At 36.1% G+C, this 23,210-nt stretch overlaps 1 protein-coding gene across 1 annotated transcript; it reads right to left on the reverse strand.

The window, feature by feature from the left end:
• Positions 1 to 5,673: 5,673 nt before the first annotated feature.
• Positions 5,674 to 22,393, reverse strand: LOC102225668 (integrin alpha-M-like). Its single transcript, XM_023340686.1, has 30 exons — positions 22,306 to 22,393; positions 20,200 to 20,302; positions 20,025 to 20,125; positions 19,380 to 19,450; positions 19,187 to 19,301; positions 18,932 to 19,059; positions 18,495 to 18,637; positions 15,708 to 15,858; positions 15,130 to 15,280; positions 14,838 to 14,911; positions 14,634 to 14,757; positions 14,303 to 14,439; positions 12,613 to 12,753; positions 12,302 to 12,523; positions 11,798 to 11,931; positions 11,381 to 11,523; positions 11,152 to 11,306; positions 10,930 to 11,055; positions 10,640 to 10,713; positions 9,378 to 9,519; positions 9,209 to 9,307; positions 9,051 to 9,130; positions 8,885 to 8,971; positions 8,723 to 8,792; positions 8,516 to 8,614; positions 8,360 to 8,440; positions 7,996 to 8,106; positions 7,774 to 7,887; positions 7,580 to 7,690; positions 5,674 to 6,318 (listed from the first exon to the last, which is right to left on the reverse strand). Exons 1-30 carry the CDS (start codon positions 22,340 to 22,342, stop codon positions 6,238 to 6,240), a joined length of 3,405 nt encoding a protein of 1,134 aa, XP_023196454.1. The 5' UTR covers positions 22,343 to 22,393; the 3' UTR covers positions 5,674 to 6,237.
• Positions 22,394 to 23,210: the final 817 nt, after the last annotated feature.

Genomic DNA, 23,210 nt, shown 5'->3' on the forward strand with positions numbered 1-23,210 from the left:
ATGAATCAACAGCCATATTAGGGGGAGGAGGAGAGTCTCTGAAAACTGTTTTCCTTGCTGTACCATGAAGAAACAATGACTCCAAGAACCAATATATGCAATATACCACATGCAAATCATTAAATTCCCCAAATACACCACTTCTATGAATGATTTTTTTCTTTCATGTACACACTTAATATATCTCAATATGCATTAATATGGACAGTGGAGACAATTTACAGTCTTTCTAGATTGCAAGCTAGCCTTTAGCAGGCCAAGTAGCATCATACCTGGGTATCTCTGCTTATCAAGTTGAATTATCTATCAAATATTTTAATAATAATTATTCTCGCATACTGAACCACAGATATTTATATCCACTGTATTTCTGACCAGAGAGTTAAAATAATCTACATGGGGATAAATGTATAATTTAGCCATCTGTCTAGTCATACGTCGGTCTTTCAAGCCTCTTCACAACACAAAAGTAAAAATAAAACGGAACATTTCTGCTTTTCTTGGACTTCCTCAATATTCTCATCCTGTTTGAGAGTCAAGTCTGCATGCTAGTTCTGTATAAGGCAGTCCCTGTGAGCTGGTTATCAAGAATATATGTTATGTGTTGCTTATGTCTTGGTGAAGCAGGAAAGATAAAAAGAAATTGCATTCAGCTCAAATAAGCTAACAGATTTTAGTTGAATTATATTTCGATAAAAATGTCAACACTAAGACTGATTCTGCCTAAATAATTGGAAACTTGCAGCAGGTTCATCTGCTGGTAGATTATGTGTTTTTCTGTTTCACTTCTCGGTCGAGTCTCAGCCTTTTGTTGACTAATTTAGCCCCCAGCTCAGGAAGTGAACCGCCCCACTAGCTGTTGCTCATCAGTGATAAAGCTTACTCACTTTTTTTTCGGTTTCAAGACTCCTACCCATCACCCAGCTGTGAGTGTGCATGTCAAATATAAAACATCCAGTCTTTTCCAGAGCTTGCGATTCGAAACCGTTTCGTAAATTGTTTCTCTGCCAATCGCACATTGAGCAGTACTTACATGAGCCTGATTGACAGCACTAAGACATTGCTCCTGGCTTTGATTGGATGTGTTTTCCCAGGAGTGGTGCATTTCTTCAGATGACAATAGCAACACAGAGAGGAGGTGGAGGAGCTTGATTCTTTCACAAATTATCTGTGTCATATCAAACATTCATGACACACAGACAGTTTTAGCATATATAAAACAAAATTTTTTTTAAATAAATGTTCAATAGTGCAACTTTAAGGGCAGGTTTTAAATGTCAAATGCTCCACAAGCCCCACTGTGAACTATTAGTGTATGGTCTACATCAGAGCTCATCAACGGTGGTCCTCATGGCCCTCTGTCCTACATATTTTAGATGTTTCAGTGCTGCTGAACACCTGGCTTACCTTGTAAATATCAGGCTTCTGCAGCAACTGGAGACTTTCTAAAGGGGTAATGTAATTATTTAAATCAGTTGGGCCAGAATGGGGAACATGTAAAGCATGTGGACCAAGGTTTGCTCTACGTAGTGTCTGTCACATTTTGTCTCATTACATTAATCTTCAATCCCCATCCTATTCTATTTAGATTATATGACAGACCAACAAAACTAGACCATAACTAGAATGCAAAATCACTATTAAAAATTCTAACAAGAAATATTTCCCATGTTTTAGTTGAAATTATCTTTCATTGGAACTGGTACTTTTCATCAATATTAAGGAATTATTGAATCAAAACAAGCTCTGATATCTTGCTGAAAGTTACTTGTTGGTTAGTTTTGTCTTATTTCAAGTGTATTAAAATATTTGCATTAGAAACTAGACCAAAAATACTTTTTAAGATTTTGTGTTTTTGCATTGTATGCGGTAGAAGTAGGCTGTAAGTATGTAACTATGCATATATTTTGGAAATTTATTTTTGAAAAGTATTCACTACAACAAATCTAATAAGTGCAGCATGTATTTGTCCTCAGCCCCCTGAGTTCCTCAACCACTTTTTATTGCGGTTGCAGCAGGAAGCCTTTTAGGTTTCCCCTCTACTATCTTTGCACAACTAGAGACAAGAGTTTTGATCACCTCAAGTTCAGTCTGCCTGGGTGAAAGTCTCAGTTGGATTTAAGTCTGCCCTATGATGGGTCCATTTTAACACATGAATAAGCCCTGATTTAAACCCCTTAAATATCTTTTTCTGCTTTTGCTCCTTGTGTCTGACCCTCAATGTTTGGGTCATTGTTTCTTGGATCGAAGGATGTCACCTAAAGAGGTCTACATGTGAAGTGTGTGAATGGCTGTAAACTTCCCCCAAGGAAACGAGTCAAGGCTGCACTGCAGGTGTTAGAGAGACGAAACTAAAGGACACCTCTTCTGTTTAGTGTCAATTTTAAGTATTTTTAAAAAGGAAACCTGTTTTGCTTATTATGTTGCACTGCATGGGAAATAAATCCTTAAACTGTATCAACCATCTAGACCATTCAGGTCTTCTGGTTCAAGTCCATTACATCCAAACAGAAACTAAACATAACATTGAGACGCAGCACTTAGTTCCCCCCCCCACTAGTTAATTAATTCCAATCTGGTTTGTAATTTGTCATTACTTCAATTCATTACTGCCTATCTCCAGCAGTCAGACCAATTTACTTAAGAGTTGTATTTTTTGGGCTGTGGGAGGAAACCCGAGTGACCCACAGCGAACTCATGCATGGACAGGGAGAACATGTAAACTTCATGGAGAAAGACCAAAGACTGGAATTCAAACCTTTCGTGCTCCAAGGTGACAGAAACTAAAGTGCAATCCCACTAGTACTTGTGGGGCTTAGAGACCACAGCCACCTACGAATAGCTGGAATTTGCTATTCCCCCTCTGAAACCCCTCTTAAAAACACTTATAACGGTTTAAACTATTTTAGTAGTTTAAGCACAAAGTATACCTTATTTTGCATGAATAAACACAGTGTAATTTTATTATTGTCACGAAAGCTAATAGTTTTTGTAATTTTCATTCCTGAGCTTGCCGTCAATAGGCGTCAATAAACACAAATGGTGCACTTGTTCTGTTGCGCAAACACCATGTGTTAAGTAACATTGTTAATAATTTCAAGCAGTTAATGTTTTCATATTTATGCTTTTATTTTGAAGGTGTTTTATGCAGTTTCCTCTTTCTTCACGTTCTAGACCCGATCTGCGTAATGGCGGTGAAGCGGTCACTGAAGATGTGAGGAACGTTAGTAATCATGTGATATGAATGTGTTAATGTTAATTATCACTTTTGACGGTACTGTTTAGCTGCCGGTGTATGTTTGTAATCTTTAAAATGTCTCTTTGTTGTTAGTATGGCCGTGATTTATCATTAAAGCTAAATTAGCCATTAGCTTTGAGCCGTTAACCTTGAGCCGTTAGCCTTCAGCAGTTAGCCAGACATCGTTCAGGTTAAAACAGCATTTATGACAAAGTCGATTTATCCTGAGGAATAGGCTTCTTTACACACATGTTTATTTCCTGTGTTTAAGAGCTGTTTTTTTATTTCTGTATTTTCAGAAACTGCTCTGTTCTGTAACAGAATGCATCGCTGTATCCCCAGCTCTTCAGAAAACCATCTTAAATCTGCTGATGACCACACTGGAAGAAAAAGGATTTTTGAGGTTCGTAAATACAATCCATTTCATATCAGTTAAAATTATATAAGGCATCAAATCAACTTTATTATAGTTCGTAAATCCTGTTAACAGCACCTGTTAACAGGATTTACAATTAGGAAATTAGGATAGGAAAAACGCAACAAAATATCATAAAATCTACTCAAGTATTTTGGGTCGTACGTCGTAATATTACTCATCCAGAAGGTAGGTTTCTGGTTTACAAATGCGCTCAAAGCGGTTCAGACACAGGACGTTAACCGCCACACTGCCACTGACTCTGGAGCCTCCACGTGAAATGTAAGTAAAACTATTATTTACTATTTGTTTTGTGTCCCTAATATAAATGTTGACTTGTTTGATGACTCAAAAGTTTCCAGAGTGTATTATACAATGTACTATGTACGTATTTGAAGCAGAACATTTGAATCAGTGACTACAGTTGCTGTTTTTTTTTCTTTACGGTGGATTGTTTAAATCGTTTGACTAAAAGCAGGGACAAATTGTGACTCGGGGTAAATTTGATGTAAAATAGTCAATAAAGGAATCTTGTAGGACCGTGGTTAGTTTTCACATGAACTTGTTCAGAATTATTTGTCATTGGTGTGTCTTTACTAACTGTTGTTAGTGTGTAATGGCCGACATCACTATGAGTTACACGTTTCCTATATTTATGCATTTACGGAGTCTCGGACGTGACTCAACTTTATCGCAGGATTGCTGTCTCTACATACTGGTTAAGTTTATGTTAGCTAATATTGTTTCGTTGTTTATTTACAGATATTCAGCAACTTCCAGGACTCCTCAAGTAGCTGCCAGCAGAGGTAAAATGATATTGATAAACTGTTACTCAAGTAGAAGTACGACTGCATAATTAGAATTATTTAAATAATTAAGCCATTTCAAGTCAAAGAACTATTTTTAGAAAATTATTTAACTAAAAGTATAAAGTAGGGCTGTAACCATTCCTCGAATGATTGGAGTACCTTGATTATTAAAATGATAATGTCTGGGTTTTTCTTCTTTTCGGGCAATCAATAAGCAACCTTAAAACAACTGGCGCGATACCTGGAGTACGGCAGCCTTCCTCTTCCCGGAGCTGCTGTGTGGTGGCCGGTCCAGAGCGAACGGCGTGAAAGAGCTGCTCAGGTGTGTTTATACAGGTGAGTTGATAGATTAAACACTGAGGTTGGCTGCACTGTAGTTGATGCTTAACGTAAGTGTAGCTTTATGGACAAACCGGAAAATAAATTTCATATTATCCTGGTCTCAGCAAATGGGTGGCAGAGTGCATTGTGGCGGTGCATAGCTGGTAGAGGTGTTTCTGTGTGACGAACGAAGGGGTCGAATCCAGTCGTTTACATGGACATAAAAGCTATAAATTGCTGGGCAAAGTGAGAGTTCATCTATTATATTGACTGAAGATGAATGCATAAAATAAAAGCTGGAGAGTAGACATTTGTAAGCCTGCCTTTTAATTATTAAGTTGGATATAATTTCAGATTTTTGTATAACCTTTATTCAGGTTATCTTAGAAAGTGAGCTATTATTGTTGCAGGTTAATTTTCTAAACTAGAAAAGTAACTAATAGGGATACTAAAATATAAAAAAATAGACTGATGTTGATATCTTAAAGCAACACTGCTGTTATGTTAGATTTACTAATATTTTATTTTATAAATTGTTTTTATCCGATTTCTCGATCAATTGTAAGAATAATTGATAGATTACTTGAATACTAAAATATTTGTATATAACAGTCCTAATATAAATTATATCTACTAGAATATACTGGTGGAATTTATTTTTGTTGGATTTTTATCCGTTAAACAGATTCTTAAATGGTTTTTGGGGTAATTCTTACATCAGCCTTTAAAGATTTAAATATGTCTGGCTGTTTGTTTCCATTTATCACATTACACATTAATACAACAAAAGATGAACAGGACAAGAAAATCTAATAATTTATTTTCTTAAAATATCTGTTTTTGATCAATAACAACACAAGAAACATGTTTATATTGCATATATTATTTATTTCTAAACAAAGCTATTTACATGGTTTTGCCGAACGCAGACACTGTTTTTAGCCTTCAAGCAGCTTAAAGCATGTTGTTATTTTCACCATTTTGTTTATAAAGAAGGTGGCAAATTTGTGATAGGCCTCATAAGAGAAAAATTCACGTTTAACCGAAGAAGGTGGATTTGTCAACTTGTCAACAATGGAAGCAGCACGAGAGTTGTTGATAGAGGTAGAAATTATATTTGAAAAAAAGCTGTCTAGCATTTCTCAGTTCAAAATGAAAGATTTTGAGTTTGTAGATATCTAAATGGGCTTGTAGTTTACTTTTACCCCACTGACGTTCTGCTTTTCGGCACTCTTCGACTCAAAATTTCTCCAAGGTGGTTTATGATTTCCAGAGATTAGTTTTGTTGTAACAGGAGCAATAGCGTCAATAATTTTCTCAATTTTAAAAATAAAATTGTTCATTAAATCAGAAGTACACGAGTGTTTAGCAGTTGATGGAAAAGCCTGAATAAATTGATCGATAATAGTTTCTGTACAAAGGTACTGCATGGACATGACAAGTAAGAGGGAATTTCATCCCTCCGCTGGTGCGTCTCCTTCAGCTTCTGCATTTTTATTAATCATATCATTATATTTGCTCTTGAAAAATCCAGCCTGAGAGGAAAAACAGGAAGGAGAGTAGAATGAAAATTATGTGTGGCAAGATAAATGCTGGTAGACATACAATAAACATGTAAAGCTGACCTATTATGCTTTCTTGAACAGGTTAGGATATTTCTATGAGCTATGCAAAACTTTGCACAAAATAATTCTTATGCTGCATTCAGACTGAGCATGATTTGAGCATCAAGGGCGTTTGGTTTACCTTCAAAGTTTATTTTAAGCGTTGCGCGTCTAGCACTGCATGGTTAAAGCGTTTTGAGTGTCAAGCGGGTCCAACGCAGCTGAAGCTGGTGTTGGAAAATATGAAATATTGCCGCTAGAGCAGAGAGTCAACCAATCAGAGAGACTCTGCTAAGTGACTTAGTGGTCTGCAGTTGATGTCCTGCCAGGAGATGCAGGCACCGCTGCGGGTTATCATCAAACTGGGTTCAGGTGAGACAAAAATAGAGCTAATATCAGCATCCAGCTAGCTCCTGAAACTCACCAAACTCACAACACCTTTGAATTATCTGGTGAGTTTACGACAGCATTTTGTTGATTTCCATAAATAAAGCCAAGGAACTCAACATTTCAGCCGCCATTGTTCAAAATAACTGGGAGGGGCAAAATGACAAGAGGCTCCTCCTAACGTGCGTCATGCCATTACCAACTGTTGAGGCTTTTCTTCAATAAAAACTGAACACAAAAGGTTCAGCAGACATCTGAGCCTCCGTTAAGATTGCAGAAGATTTCACTATATGATATTTTGGTGCCACTCTCAATATTATGCGTCATTGTACAAATACGGCAATTGAAATCAACGGCTCATCCCAGTGTGCATCTACCGCAATGTTAACGTGGGTCTACAGCAAAATGTCAAGCGTCTGACTTCGACGTGCACATGTCAGATGTGTTGTTGACATGGAAAACGCGTTTGAACGCAGCATTAGATAATGAGTGTTCAGTCTGGTTAGTTCTATTTAGAGCTCTTTTCAGAATGAGCTATTTTAAGGTCACTTTAAATCCACAGAAGCTGCTGCTAACCATCCCCCCCCCCAACTGAACATTTACACTTGCACATGAAGATGGTTGCAAACTGTTGTGCAATTATACAGTTGTACATTTTTGAAAAGCAGAAGAACCTCCTGCACGACCAACAAGAATGTAGCAAGTGATTTTTAAATTCTAGGTTAAAATGCTTGTCTTTTCCAGCAGCCATTGTACAGAGTGTACAGTGTGTACAGGGATTTTAAGAAAATCTTAGTTGACTCACCTTATACAGACCGGCAGTAAGTAAAGCCAGAAAGGCCAACCCTCCCAGAGATCCTCCTATAATCTCTTTAGTGAAATCTGGTTTAGGAAACACTTCTACCTCTGCTTCAATCTGAAAATGAGAGGTTTAGACGTTTCAAATAAAACCCTTAAGGTCTGATTGGTACTAAGATGTTGATAGCAACATGCTGTCACCTTGTGAACAGGAGGGTCACTGTTAGAGGTTGTAGAGAAGAAGATATACTGGTTCTCATCATACTCTAGACTGGCTGTACTGGTCAGGAGGAACTTCGCAGATGAAAGTCCGATCTGAGAGAGAAACACATCAGGGACTATGAGCTTTTTTATTCTTTTTTTTTTTTTTTTTTACAATTTACAAGCTAGTCAGCGCATCTACATCAACTTCACATCAATTACCTGTTCTATCCACCCTGAGCTGATGTTTGCAGAGATGGTGTACGTTTTGTCCTTGTTCCTTTCCATGAACTGGTAGCACCTGAACACTCTGCACTTTGCTACGGTGCAGTCCTGTACCAAAATTAAAGATGCATGATACTGATTAACTGTGGGAATTTAAGAAGACTAAATGCAAAACCTAAATAAAAAAAGACAGTTTAAGAAAGTATTAATTAGTTCTTTGAAATGAACACAATAAAACATTTGATTAAATTAAAGTTGAAATGTCACATTGTGTGGAAACTTTTTGGAAATAGCATAACATTTATATAAACTTTAAAGAGCTACTCCTTTATGAAGAAACACTGCATAAAGACATACTTACCAATATTTTCTTTTCTTTTATCTTATCAACAAAATCAGTGACAGTGGGTTCTTCATCTCTGCTGCTCTGACAGTCTGGAATCTGAAAACAGAGCTCCATCTGATCAGTTTAAGTATTATTTACATTTAATCAGTTCTAGTTTGTACCATTTGTCACCTGAAAACTGCTCATGTCCATCCAGATGTCTTTGTCACCAAGTTTTACCGGAACTTTGATCACCACAGTCAAATTTAGTGGTCTGATAGTGTTAAAAACCTAAAAGAAGTGGGAATAAAACACAAAGAACCCAAATTATATAATGACTGTTCTTGAATATAGAAGATATTTCTGATCCGATCTGATCTGAGAGAAATCTTTTTTTACCTTTATTTTTTGCTCAAGTGGTTTTTGAGCAGCATTTTCGCCAAATGTGAAATTGTTGTAGCTGAGGGAGCTGAGCATACATTTCATGCATTCATTTAATAAAATATATTGAAACTATTGTGGATTTTTTAAATAATAAATTATTTGCTTGAGTTAACAAACCTTTCAATTGTGACAAAAACACTGTACTTGACATCAATCTCCTGTTTTTTGTCGACTTCACTAGAAGAGGAGTGACGCTCATTGTCACTATAAGAAAAAGATCAAATAAAAAATTAGTTAAAAGTTCAGCATCAAAGAGCTGCACCTTAAACTCTTTGAGTTGCACCTGGTGGCCTTCGCAGTCACTTCGATCTTTCTACTAAGACCTCTGTTGGTGTTGAAACCATATGAGACAATGAAGATTGCCTAAAAAGGAAATGAAAGAGGGATCAGATGACTTCCTCTTTTAGTTAAATAATGAGTGAAGCAGCAGCACAAACTAACCATGGAGTTGCTTTTGAATATTGGTTTGTCGACGCTACAGACTGTCTTTCCTTTTGTTACACCATCCTCACTGTCCACAGAGTTGCATTCAATTCTTCCCTGCAATAAAACACAGATTATCAGCTTGTTGCAGCAGCTTCACCAACATAAATGAATATTAGTGCCTTACTTCCAGAGGTGTAACCTTCCTGTAGGAGAGCCCAACTGGGTATGTGAGAGTAATGCGACTGTTGTACGAGTTTTCTCCTCTGTTCTTCACAGAGACAGTCACATTCAAAAGTTCATCTATGCCGACTTTAACCACTGAGGATCTGAAAAAACATGATAAACGACAGGTGCATAAAGATTGCGATATCATTTACTATCCAGTCTACATTTTGGTCAGACAGTGTTAAATAGTAGATTATTTAAAATGGAAAAACGTTCCACAGGAAAATGTGACTTTTGTTTCCAAGAGACAGTCAAAGATGTCTTATTGTTCTGTCCCAAGTTTTCAATTGAGAGAAAGGAACTGGTATGTAGATTACAGGAAAACCAATTACAGTTGAATATACAAGCCGTTTTGTATAAACTTTTCTGTTTTGAATCTTATTGTTTTTTATTAGGGCAACTTAAGTAAAATTAATAGAGAGAATGTGGTTGCTTACTTTTCTTTTTCTGATTTGTTTTTCTTCTTTTATTGTTGTTTGTTTACTTTTAGTTTTAAAATTTGCATATAGATCCACACTCCATTCCAATAGATGGTGGTAATGCACATCTAAACCTTGCTTTCCAACCGTTGTAAAAAAGTGAAAATAATAATAGGAAGAAAAATACATAGTTGTTCTGTTCCTAACCACTAGGGGGCACAGCAGAATAAGACAAAGAGATGTAAAACGGAGAAGAATCTGGACTTGAGACTAATGGCCCTTGTCTTTTACTCTTTTGTAAAGAACAAAACTAAATGTTACTGGGTGGAAATTAATCAGTTCTTGACATGGTGTCAGAAGTCAGTAAAGGGAAGGATTTAAGCATTAAACTGGCGGCGTGTAATGCGCTGGAGCCGTCAGACTTTGCCCAGCCGTCATTATGGCATTGCTACATAGCTTGATTGGGAAAATGCTGAAGTACAAGTAAATACACTTTTTTATGTGACGGGCAATGAGGCAGTGCTAATATTTAGCACCTTTACATTCACAGGAGATGATGAATATTATGAAGCGATTTACGCCTAAAAGAAACACAGTGAGAGTTCATACGTTCACAGACTTGCCCAGCAACAGGGGAAGAGTGAAGAGTCGTTTGTCAGTTAGCCTGTCGCAATATGCCAGTAATCTCATGATAAATCCAAAACAATTTGCCATACAAATACAAATGTATAAGTTTTGCAGACATAATGTGTATAGTTCACTGGACATATCAAGGCTTTACTTCCAGAAACAAATCTCTTACTTGGTGAAGTTAAAATCCACCTTCAAGTTGTCTTCACACACTTTGTCAGCTCCACAACTGATCTCAAACCCAATCTGTGGAGGACAATGAACTATTAAACAGATCTGCTCAAACAAAAATTTACATTTAGCTCAATATGTTTTTGAAATTACTTTGTGATGAAATGTTTTGTCTGAAACTGTCATACTGGTAACCATGAAAGGAACTCATCAATCAGTTGTGGGAAGTAAGATATTTGATGTCAGTAAAGATCTTTCTGTTCAGATTCAGAATGTACAGGATTTACTCACATAATGAAATGTTGTGGTTTGAACCTGTGGCGAAAGGCTTGGTCTAGGGTTTGAGCCAGAAGGTAAACCACCAAACATGAATCTGAGCTCATTATTGAGCGGATTGAGAGCATCTTCTGGACAAGACTGCAAGGCATTGAGATAGAAAGGTGATTAATTAAAAAACAGTTGAATCTTATATAGTTGTAATAAGATTACTTTAATATTTCCATTAGGACTTACCTCAATAAAAAAGTCCACATCAATGCATTCTTTCCTATTTAAATTAAGATTAAGAGATCCACTCTTGTGCCTCACATCCTTGCTGATCTCAGCTCGGTTGTTTGGTATCTTACGATTTGCGTCCAACGTTAAAGTGAAATTAACCTGTGCTTGAGCTGCAAGATGTGTTTTGTTTGTTAAAATTTCTTAAATAAAAGGCTGGACAAATAGAAAAACTAAAGAAATGTACCTTCATTCACATTAGACAGTTTGCTCATAGTAAAGCAGACAGTAGCATTGCTTGGCAGTGGTTCTGAACAGTTTGGGTTTTGAGTCGGGATCAAATTTGGGTTGAACGACACAGTGGCAGTCACTGTTACAACTGGTCTGGATCTAGGAACAGAAAAGGCCATGTTGTTTGTTTTGAGATTGTGAAGCAAGTAACAACTTCATTGAGGATATAAACATTTGGAGTTTTTATCCTCTTAAAGGTGAAGGTAATTTTATTTATATAGCACATTTTCAGCAACAAGCCAATACAAAGTGCTTTACAGGAATTAAAAGGAAATACAATACTAACATGTAAACATGTTTAGGTTGCAAATGAAACCGAATTTATTCAATTACAGAAGATGTGTGTTAATAAATAGTCATAATGGGAACTTACCTGAGTATGACAACTTTTCCCTTTGAACCCACTGCTAAGTCAGTAAGTCCATCACCACTGTGATCGTAGGAAGACTGACTGATTGAGATGCCAAATAACTTCAGGCCTGATTGGACGGCAGATGCAGCAATTCTCTGTGTAATGAGAAACATTGTGCTTTATCAAGTTCATCCATCAGTTTTTTTATTAGCTTGTCTTTTCAGAGTCAAAGTGTGGCTGGGAGTAAAGGTCACTAACATACCCCCATTAGGCTGGTGCATTAGGACTTAACCTAATGCGAGCATTGTGTAAGACATAATGAATACAATTTCTAGTGAAATTGAGAGTAGCCAATAAACCTAACAATTGTGATCTTAGACTATCAGAGGAAGCCAGAGTACCTGGAGAGAACTTACAGAATAATGTGAAGAACATAGAAAACTCTATTCAATAAAGACCCTACCATCTGTGAAGGTTCAACACATTTTGAAAAACAAAACATTTAGTAATTTGTGTTTTGCTCACCTGTGAATAAGTAGGATTTATTTTTCTTCCTCCTTCTCCTTGGAATATGTAGATGCTGCCTTGGCCATCATTCTCCAAAGGAGCTCCAACAGCCAAATCATTGAATGTGTCTGCATTTATATCAGGTAGAACAGCAAGAGACGAGCCAAACCTCCCTCTGACAGACACATCACCTCTTAGTGTGGTTATTTGTAATGGATTATCAAAATAACAAACCACACTCTGGAAAAATGAGGGGATGAGAAAATCTTTATTTATGCCAAAATTTAACAGGAGGTTAAATAAATGAACATAAATGACTTGGCATTTACCAAACGACTTAATTCACAGACATAAACTCGTCCTTCTCTATCAACGTCTTTGTACATCGGAGAGGATATGAGGATTAGATCAGTCACACCATCAGAATCCACATCCATGGCACAAACCTCAGCCCCAAAATATTCACCAGTCTGGAAAAAACAAGAAGAAATGGTCATCAGAAACAAGCCTTCATTTTTTTACACAGTTGGTCTCATAATCTGATCACAATAATTCAGCAATATCGTTCAGTAACAAGACCGGTGTTGTTAACTAATTGGTCCCAAGACTCATGAAACATGTACCCTACCCTTTGTTCAATTAATTCTCTTTGTCACTAAGAATGTCAACAAATGTACAGCTTAGTTGTATAAGTACAAAGGAATTTGGCATTTAGCAAATAAAAACAGCTTTGGTTTTCATAGATGGCTTACAACAAAAATAGTTTTATCTAATTTAATGCCAGAAAGAGAAAAAAAATAGTTGTTTGTCTTTTTATTAAATGGATGTAATCAGCGATGGCATAGTTACTTTGAAAAAGTAACGAATGGGATTACTGATTACTCCTCGAAAAAGTAACTTTGATTACTGGTTACTTGATTTGGAAAGTAACTAAGTTACATTAAAAGTAACTTTTTTAGTTACTTTCAGCACGTGCTGACAATAATATTCCGCCACTTGTGAAAATTACATTGATCTTTGCCAATACTTAGTTGCAAGTTATTTCATAATGATAACATCAACAGGGTATCTCCACTTTTAAAGTTGAACTGAAGGGGAGATTGTTTAATGGTTACAACAGTATAAAAAATACCTTAGTAATTTTTGCTAATTTTTGTATCTGGAAAACTCTAAATAGACACGCCACACCTCCCTGCCCCATCCTCCAGGTTCTGTGGTACGGCCCTGTATTTGCTGTCAGAGCCCTCGCTCCTCCTGCGGCTCCACATTCAGATGGCTGCTGCACAGATTTGTGACACTTATCTTAATAATAAAGGTTATAATGGCATTTAGTTGCACAACACTACAGACACGTTGGCTGTTTTTACATTGATTGCGCTGTTCATATTAATCTCGATGTTGGTAGTTTGTTGTAGCGCAGCGCGAAGCTTGACGTCATTCACAGCAAATATATTAACTTGACATTAAAGGCACTATGGGACGGATCATCTGGGAAATGATGGGATTGGAAGGCCTGACAAAAACTCTTCAGGCCAGACAAATTATGCGGCTTATTATGTGTTAATGCTTATTTCCAAGCCCAAATAAGCGTTTGAAAACAAGCCCAAAACTAACCCTCAACTCATTAAATTTGCTAGAGACTTTACAAAAAAAACAAGCCCAAAGCCACTTATAATAATCGGACTTGGCGACAGAAACTCAAAATAGTTCCTGTTTTGCCAGCAACAAAATGCGCATCTCTCTCCTCCCTCCATTGTTTACATATGTGTCGCGGCATACGATCAACTGCTGACTGTCGCATAGAAAGGGCAATCACTCCCCAAGACGCACAGAGAAAATAAAATTAAATATAAGAAAAAAAAAATTGTAACGCACAGTGTTTTGGACAAGTAACTTTAATCTGATTACTGGATTTGAAATAGCAACGCGGTAGATTATTGAAAGAAGTGGTCCGATGTCAGTAACGACTTACAAAGTAACGCATTACGTGTACTTACTGTATGGATGTACTGTACCTACCTGTGATTGAAAGGGTCTTATTTGATCTTCCAGTTTTTCATTGAAAACTGTCATAACAACTCCTTTGTGTTGATTTCTTGGAGCACCAAGAATTGTCAGTGGACCATTGTTGGTTTTAGCAACAGCCATAGAATAACCTGGAGTTTAATGGTTAAATAGTCAGAGACCTCAGGGAAAATGGTTTTTCGGAATGTTTAAATGTTTTGGGCAGTAAAGTTGTGAAACAGATTGAAATATCTACATTTGACTTTCTAATAGACAATAGCAGCTATCTGGGTCTGACTTTTTCTGATATCGCACAGAAAAATTCACATTTCTGTCCTGTACTTACCAAGGTAACTGTCAGGCTGAATGGATGGTGGCTCAAATGTGGCGTTGTTTAAAACATTACTAAGCAAGTATTTCTTGTAGCCTCCTTTCCACTGGTTAGCACCAACCATAGTCATCTGAATATACTGCAATGCAAGAACAGAGAGAACATTTTACTACAAATATGGGTTTTTAATGCTGAAAATTTTACTTTGATGTTATTTACCCCAGACACATAAGCTGCTCTGAAGCCTTCTTGAGACATTTCCTGTTTCAGTGTCTCTCCATCACTTTGTGATCCTGTAAATTCAAAACAAATTAAATATTATTTTTACAGCGTTCTTTAGAGTTCCTCTACACCACAGAGCACAACAGTAACTTAAATATAGTCATTACTTTGTAATTTAATAAAATTGCGATTCATATTTGTAAATAGCCACTGTAAGCTATGAAACAAAATGTATTCATCATGCTGAAAAATTAACAAATGTTTCAGGTGTTAAATTATACATTTATACCTTCAATGGAAAAAATTTTGGCCTGCAAGTTGTCCCGTATTTTGTCAAGAGCATCAAAGCTTCCCACTTGAAACACAAAATTGTCAGCAGGTTGAGATGCAATCATTATGAGTTCTTGTTTTGCATAGTAATTTGTGAATGCGTTCCCCACCTAGAGGCGGAAATACAATGTGAGTAAAACATTATGCTGCAGTAGTTCTTTTCAAAACAGTCGTCATTTAAATGTTCTCTTCATGTTTTTGAGTCAAGATCAGCTATAGCACTCAAGGTGTAACACTGTTTTAAATGCAGTACAATAAATGGTTTTAGAAATAAAATGAAAGTTTAGAACTTATGTGAAATTTTATAAGAAGATGTTCAAGGGGGGATGGGGGAAAGAGCAAAATTCAGTGTTTTTATAGTTATATATTTGGCAGTTTCAGTTTACAAATTAATATATAACTGCATTTACAATCATAGTTAATATTGCTTTTTGTAGTATGAAATTGCAATTTGTTGCACTGTAGCAGACAATAGACATATAAATGTTTACATGTATTTGTAAAAAAAAAAAAAAAAAAAGAATAGATGACGCTTACCCCAATAGTAAATCGAAGAATGTTTTTTTGATCAGCTGACTGTGTTGCTGCTGGTAAGTTTTGGCTATCACTAGACTCTCCATCTGTAATCACTATTAAAATTTTTTTCACATTTGACCTGGAACCCCTTTCTTGTGAGAAGACGTTATCCCTGTTAAAAAAAAAATATATATATATATATATATTATTATTAGTATAATTACTCTAGTTTTTATTTAATTAAAAATGATTACAATAAATTAATTAAATACAATTAGCAAATACAATTGATAGAAATTGGTGGATTATTTTTATACTTAATGGTGCAGAAAAAGATTTATTTCTGCTAAAGTTTATTTTTCTTTAATTGTGCTTCTAAATCACAAATAGCTCTAAATGTTATTAATGCACACAACACTCGATAACAAAGAACAACTTATTTTTTATCTCCATGTGTTTCACATTATTGGAAAGCTTAGACACTTCCAGAATCTGTAAATAACTTAAATTGCCCAATCAGACCTGTTCATGGCTTTGTTGTGGTCAGTCACATTTAACAAACAGCACCACTCTTCTCGTTGGGATAAACAAAGAAAACAATACATGAGTTAAGAGACTAATATTTTCATTTCAGGTTGCATTATATATTATGTTATTGTGAGGGCAATTGGTCTGTGAATGTTAAATGTGTTATGTGGTCCTCAGCTTGAAAAAGTTTGAGAAACACTGCTCTAGAGGCTACATATGCATAAAGTCTGACCACCTCAGGCAGAAAACAATTTATATAACGTTCCTGAGCACATTGGGTCTGCAATAATCTTTGACTACAAACATTTTTTTACTTTAAACTAATGGCAATGTCATGCTCACTAAAGTGTATGACAGTAGTTTATGTTGTCTATTTTTCTCATCATCTCTTATTAAGTAGTTTCATCTGATTTACTTTTATTTTTTTATTATTTGTGCAATTATGAAGTAAGGCTGGGCGATGTATTGAGTATACTCGATGTATCACGATATTTTCAATTCACGATAGTTAAAATGGCTATATCGCGACCATCGTGTATAAATTGTCGTTCAAATCATAAACTTTCACCGTCAAATTCACTGCGAGTATGGTTTATCCAACACCCTTCGAATGAATCACTAGTCCCTCCCCCCTCCCAACCTGAAAAGTTTCTACCAATTACGCTGCGCTGAGAAAACAAACAACATGGTGACAGCGAGAGTTTGAGGCGAGCCGTGAATGAGATGGTAACTGAAGAGGAATCAGATGAACTTGTTTAGTTCCAAAGAGAAACAGCACCGGATCAATAATTTGACAGTGGTTTGGATTTTATATGGAGGATGTCGAACAAAATGAGGTAATCTGCGAAACATGTTATAAAACTATAGGGACAAAAGGTTGTGCCACAAATTTATTTCACCACCTAATCAGACGATTCTTGATAGCCGCTCTTCCGCGATAGAACTAGCCCTTTAAAGTGAAACCTGAAGATATACGGTAGGTAGGATTCATTTAGTGCTATGCAATGGGACTAATAACTCAAAACCACTCAGTCTTTTTCTCCTTCTGTGTCAGCTTTACGATACACACAGACGCGTTGCTATAGCAACTGACAACAACGCAACTTTGTTCTCAAAAAGTTGTCAATCCCTTCTGCAGACAAGGAGACACAGTATTTGAATTAATGCTTGAACTAAGATCAGATTATTTGAAATAATGAGGATAGCAGGGAGCTTGAATTTTAGGAGATTAACAAAACGTTTTTAATCAAAACTGCATAAAATTCATTTGTTTATTTGGTAATACATATAAGGATTATGTATTATCCTAATACGTAATCCTTATGTATTAGAATTCAGAACCAAGAACAGTCAAACATTTCCCCCACATAGAACGGAACATTCAGTTCACTACAGTTTTATGTCTTTATACTTTATATGTATTTTGCGATTATTAATATGTGATCACTGTGGTAGATTAGCTGCTGCTGCTATTAGCCACAGCGATAGTTGATTAGCTAATTTAAACACCTGCTTTACTGATGCTCTGTCAGTTTGTGTGTAGGTCACCTTTTTATTTTTTAAGCTGAACCAAAGCCCACCTTATTCCACAACACATCGATATGTTAAGTTTCTCAAAGTCAAGCATAACTGAACTACTTCCCTCTCCCTCGCTATTTTTTTTTCTTAGTTAAAACTTATTTCTCACCTTGTTATCCAGTCATAGTGTAGACAGTTCATAGCAAAACACTGCATCCTTTTTATATGAGCTTACATTTAAGTCTAGCAGGGAAATGGGGGTGGGAACTTGCGTGGTGACATCATGTTGCAATAATAACATTGGAGCTCATTTAAGAATATTGTGATATATATCGCGTATCGTGATAGAGCAAAAAAATATATCAGGATATTAGATTTTCCTAATATCCCCCAGCCCTACTATAAAGTAAATAAAAGTAAATATTTTAGTATCCTTATAATATCTTAAAGACAAGGGTAGTAGTATAGCTCTTTTTATCTATACAAGCTGAGTAAAAGATAATCTGACTTCAAAAAGACTGTAGCATTTTCTGGACATCAAAATCAATCTAGAATCTTCACTGAGTTACATTGATAATTACTTTTCCTAGTGGGTAAACACACATTACCTGCTGAATCAATATTTGTCTGTTTAAACAAAAAAAGGGACATTCTAAACTTTTCATGATCAGATTTCAATGTCATTTTGTCCATTTAAGTTTTCTTTATAGTAATATTGACATAATGTAGTGTATTACACACTAACATGTCAGAAATACTTACACAACATTTTGGATGGCTCTAGCTGTATATGTTCCTCCGTATAACTGTTTGATCTTGTCAATTTGAGATTCCCAGTTGGAAGTGCTAAACGTGTTAAAGTAGTAATGTGTTGTTGGATAAAAGGAAAACTGGGTGATGGCAAACTGCAAAAATGAAAAAATGGATATGAAGTCAGAAAACAAAGGTACTACAGTAAATCAAAGGCAGCAATGACCTGAATGGAGATGTTTTCCTCAAAACTCAACATCAAGGTTTTTGATTAAGTTTTGATAAATGTGTTACTTTTCACTAGCCATACCAAGTCTTTTTTAGAAACTTTTTTAGAAACTCGCATTGTGAGTGAGTTTCTAAAAAAGATAATTGAGGGCCTACCATCAATGTTCAACAGTGGTGACGTTCACTAAAACAATTGACCAAATTATCAATGAGAGTCTCACCTGTGTATCTCTTCCCAGGAATGTTCTGATCAGATTTTTCACAAATTCTTTCATTCTGCTGAAATCATCACCAGCTATACTGCCTGAGCCATCCAGCAGAAATGCAATGTCAGCTTGGATTTGACACTCTGTGAAAAGAAATCAGAGATCCAGACAGGTTTCCTGACCGTTATTCAAGTGTGCTAATGAGAAAGTTAATCTCCAGTTTACAGAAGCAGTGACATAATTATGATGGAACAGGTTCACTGTACTTACCTTCAGTGGCAGACGGGTAAGACTTTACAAACGTATTATCTGGATTGAGCTCATAGCACAAACCGTTGTACATGGTGATAGTTTTGCAGTCTCTGGGAATGGTTGGACCACAGACCTGGGAAATTTGTGAATAATATACCTTTACATTTTCATCCATTACTTATTCATTATTTTCTGTATCTCATCCTCTCACCATTGTGTTTTGTGTTGACGGATCATTTGCCATCGCCAAACCAAGAGACATGTTGACAGCAGCTCTTTGCTCTGTAAAAACAATCACTGGTGGTGACGACTTGGCAAAATTATCACTCATTAAGAATTGTCTCCATAAAATACAGTAATTTGCAGCATTTCACTTTGTTTTAATCTAAATGTCTCTCAACTGAAGCTCTTATAACACCAGTTTGGTCAAAGGTTGGCTTAGCCGAATGTTGCTCCATAAACCTTACACCATAAAAAGAAAAAGGAAGCTGTTAAAGGGAAATGTCTGCTATATTTTTAATCAAATGGCAACAAGATATAAAAATGAGAAGGTAAGGTTGACCTTTTAATAAGAAAGATTATTTCACCCTTACGGATTTTTTTCCTTTTTGGGGCATCAAATAAATGTTGGCATTAAACAGAGTAAATAGAGAAGCCAATAATTTCCCCTAAACCTGAATGTTCACTGGATATTACATTACCTTAGTCTGATATTAAAACTTCAGCTGAAACATATAAGTTTGATGGAGAAAATACTTTACTGGACTGCATGTTTGACATTCTAAAATTTGTAAGTTTAAATATCTTTATTGTGAAATATGTGCATTCACAATATCAGGAGTAAAATGATTTCTACCTAGAGCAACAAGATTGCTACAACTGCCTCCTGTGTTGCACTGATATATCCGTCCCCTTTTATTCCCTTCATACTGGAGTAGTGGGGCGCTGACAAGGAGACTGAGAGAAACACAGACAAACATTGGTTACAACATGTTACAAAAGTTTTTAAAAATTAAATCAAGTTGACTCACTCTGATTGTCTTTGCACCACCTGGTAGCCAAAACTTTCATCAGACTGACTCAGGATTTTCCAAGCCCCAGAATCAACATTAAAGCCAACGGCAGCTTTTAGCACTGACGGAAAAAAAGAAGAAAAAATCCACAGAATCCCTTTAATTCAAAGCTATTATGGTTTTTCTTTTACTATTTGTTAGATTATTCTGTTTTATTGACTGAGTACACTAATATTTTGGTGAAGACTGCAGGAGAGAACTAACATGTTCTGCAATGTCTTTGTTTAACCACTAGGAAGCACTAAAGACCAAACATTTCAAATGTCACAAGAAATGGAAACAATAAAGTTAACAGTGTAAGTTGAACATTGCAGTCAGGTTTTAATATTTAAGCTGTATCATGCAACTGGCTTATTATTTTTTTACTTTAAAAACTGAAATGGATTTTGCTCCCTAAGATGTTTTTGCCTAATATTGAAGGATGTTTCCTGTATAACAGGATTGTGTTTATTGGATTTTCTTTCTCCACTATCAATTCAGCTTCATATTTTTAAAATTAGTAATGTTACCTGGGGTGAGATTTACATCCTTTTAGAACTTAATTAGACCAACGTCTTGCCAATCAAAACAAATCTCTGCAGTGAGCAGGGTGAAGTCTCTGAGAGTGAGAGCTGAGCAGCAAATGGTAAAAAAGGAGGAGCTGGCTCTCACTCGATGGGATTTGGCTCTTCTGATTCACTACAAAGCGTGTCACCTGGTGACTCTGAACCCATCCAAGCACTGAACAGATGGTAAGAATAGATAAATACCTGGATGTGCCATAACTTTCTCCAGCTGAACAAATATAAAATTGAAGTTATCTTTGAACCGAAAGTGAAACAATTTAGTCAGCTCACAGCTTCAGTTATTACAGGGTGAAATTAATGATCAAGCTCGAAATCTTGGTGTAGTGATGGAGTCAGACCTGAATGTTGTAAAGATGGTTGGAAAATCAGCTATTTTATTGGCTGAGAGGTTGCCAGGCAATGGTGCATTTTTGTTAAAAAAGCAAGCAGTAAATGTTTTGCAAGCAAGCAGAGAGTCCGAGCAGAGACTAAGGCTGTGTTCACACTGCAACCTGAAGTGACCTAAATCCAAAATTTTTTTGCCATAATGTGACAGGAAGGATTCTTTTCGAATGCGACCCATATCTGATACGTGTCTGATTCAAATGCGAGCTAACGTCCAGGTCACATTCATCCAAACTGAATGTCACTGATATTGAACAAATCTCACTATTAAGCGTTTTGATACGCACAATCGGGAAGAATAACAACAATTTTGACAGACTATATGAGGATTAAGCTGTTAATATGTCGCTCCGGTCGGACAACTTCAAATGTGTAAGCCATGCTCCACCGTTAGCATCCATGTTTACTTCCACAAACACTGAGCTCTTCTTCTTTTTATGACTGTTTGCAGAACACTGAGAATGCTAATGCTCTATTGCGCATGCGGGACACTTTCAGGTTGTTGCCCGCTCGCACTGCAGAACACATACAGGTCGCATATGTTTGGCAGTGTGAACGGTCCTGGCAAAAACAATCCGTTTTGACAAAAATTCAGAATTGGGTCACTTCAGGCTGCAGTGTGAACGGAGCCTAAGTAAGGAGAAGTTTTGATTACAAGGGTTACATGTTTTGAGAAGAAAGACATGAAGTCCTGCTTTCAAAATAAAAATGTTAGCAAAAGTATTAAAAGTTTTGAGAACAAAAGAGATGAAATTCTGCTTTCAGATTGAAAATGTGTTCTCTTGGATTATGGCAGAAAAATTCCTCCATACACATTCAGTTATTCAAACTGGATGCAGAGTTAGGAGCGCAGGTTTGAACCAGCAAACTCCTACCACCGTCACAACACAATAAACGTTACACTTTATCTTTGGATGATGTACAAAAGCTGTTTTCAACGTTCTTATGTCATACTTCTAGGTTATTTTTGTGCTTGTTCTTTAGGCGTTCAAGAAATAATAGATAAAACAGAAACTTATTTTACTGTCTGCAGATTCCATCAAATAATTAGTTGTCACACTAGCAGATTACTTAAAACGTCTGCATAAAATCAGAAGACGCAAACTTTCCTTACCTAAACAGAAAAGTGCCACAGTAATTTTCCAGTCCATTGTGTTTCTGGCATTGAGATCAAACTAAAAGTGTGATTTCCTCTCTTGTCAACCAATTTAAACTGAGAGAGAGTGCGTTACTTTTTCCCTGATATAGGAGGAGTTACAACAAGGTCACTTCCAAGGGTGATGGTGGGGATTCATGCAGAAACTTTTATCCAACATCCTCTTTTAAGTATGTCATGCAAAGATATGAATACCTAGCAAAGTTTGCACAAAATAAGCAGAAGTAAACATTAACAATGCGCTACAGGACAATATAAAATAATTTCCAGCCAGTTTGACTGAACACATTTTCTTGCATCTTCTATTTTTATTCAATCCCTGGCAAAAAAAAAACCATTCATACCAATTTGATATCCTTAATTTAAAAAATCCAGTGAATAGAAAGCAGAACATGTTGGTGTGACAGAACAACACATCCTTCTTTCCATTGTGAAATCTTCTCTTTAGTTGCGCCTTGGTTACACTTCAAAGTCAGCAGAAATGAAATGGATTAAAACAGTTTTGCATCAGGCAACTCTTAGAAAAAATGAATGAATTAACAGCCATATTTGGGGGAGGAGGAGAGTCTCTGTACAGTACCATGAAGAAACGATGACATTAAGAACATACCTATATACAACATGCAATACACCATTTCTATAAATGATTAATAAATTTTTTTATAGCTCACACACTTAATATACCGTAATAAGCATTAACATGGACAGTGGAAACTATCTACAGTATTTCTAGAAAGCAAGTTAGCAATTAGCATGCCAAGTAGCATCATACCTTATCCCTGATAAGCAGAAATACCAAGTAAAAATTTGATAGAATTGATATTCTATCAAATATTTTAGATATGCTAAACAAAAAATTCTGT

This window comes from Xiphophorus maculatus, chromosome 10 (genome assembly GCF_002775205.1).
Source record: "Xiphophorus maculatus strain JP 163 A chromosome 10, X_maculatus-5.0-male, whole genome shotgun sequence".
Lineage (NCBI taxonomy): Eukaryota > Metazoa > Chordata > Actinopteri > Cyprinodontiformes > Poeciliidae > Xiphophorus > Xiphophorus maculatus.

Bases quoted from the DNA above. Each gene is read 5' to 3' on its own strand.
- LOC102225668 (XM_023340686.1), bottom strand. From the start codon at position 22,342: ATGGACTGGAAAATTACTGTGGCACTTTTCTGTTTAG. The intron at 8,793-8,884 runs GTTTGTTAACTC...ATGTATGCTCAG, and splicing joins GTTTTTGTCACAATTGAAAG to CTCCCTCAGCTACAACAATT. The intron at 8,615-8,722 runs GTAAAAAAAGAT...CACTTCTTTTAG, and splicing joins CACTTGAGCAAAAAATAAAG to GTTTTTAACACTATCAGACC.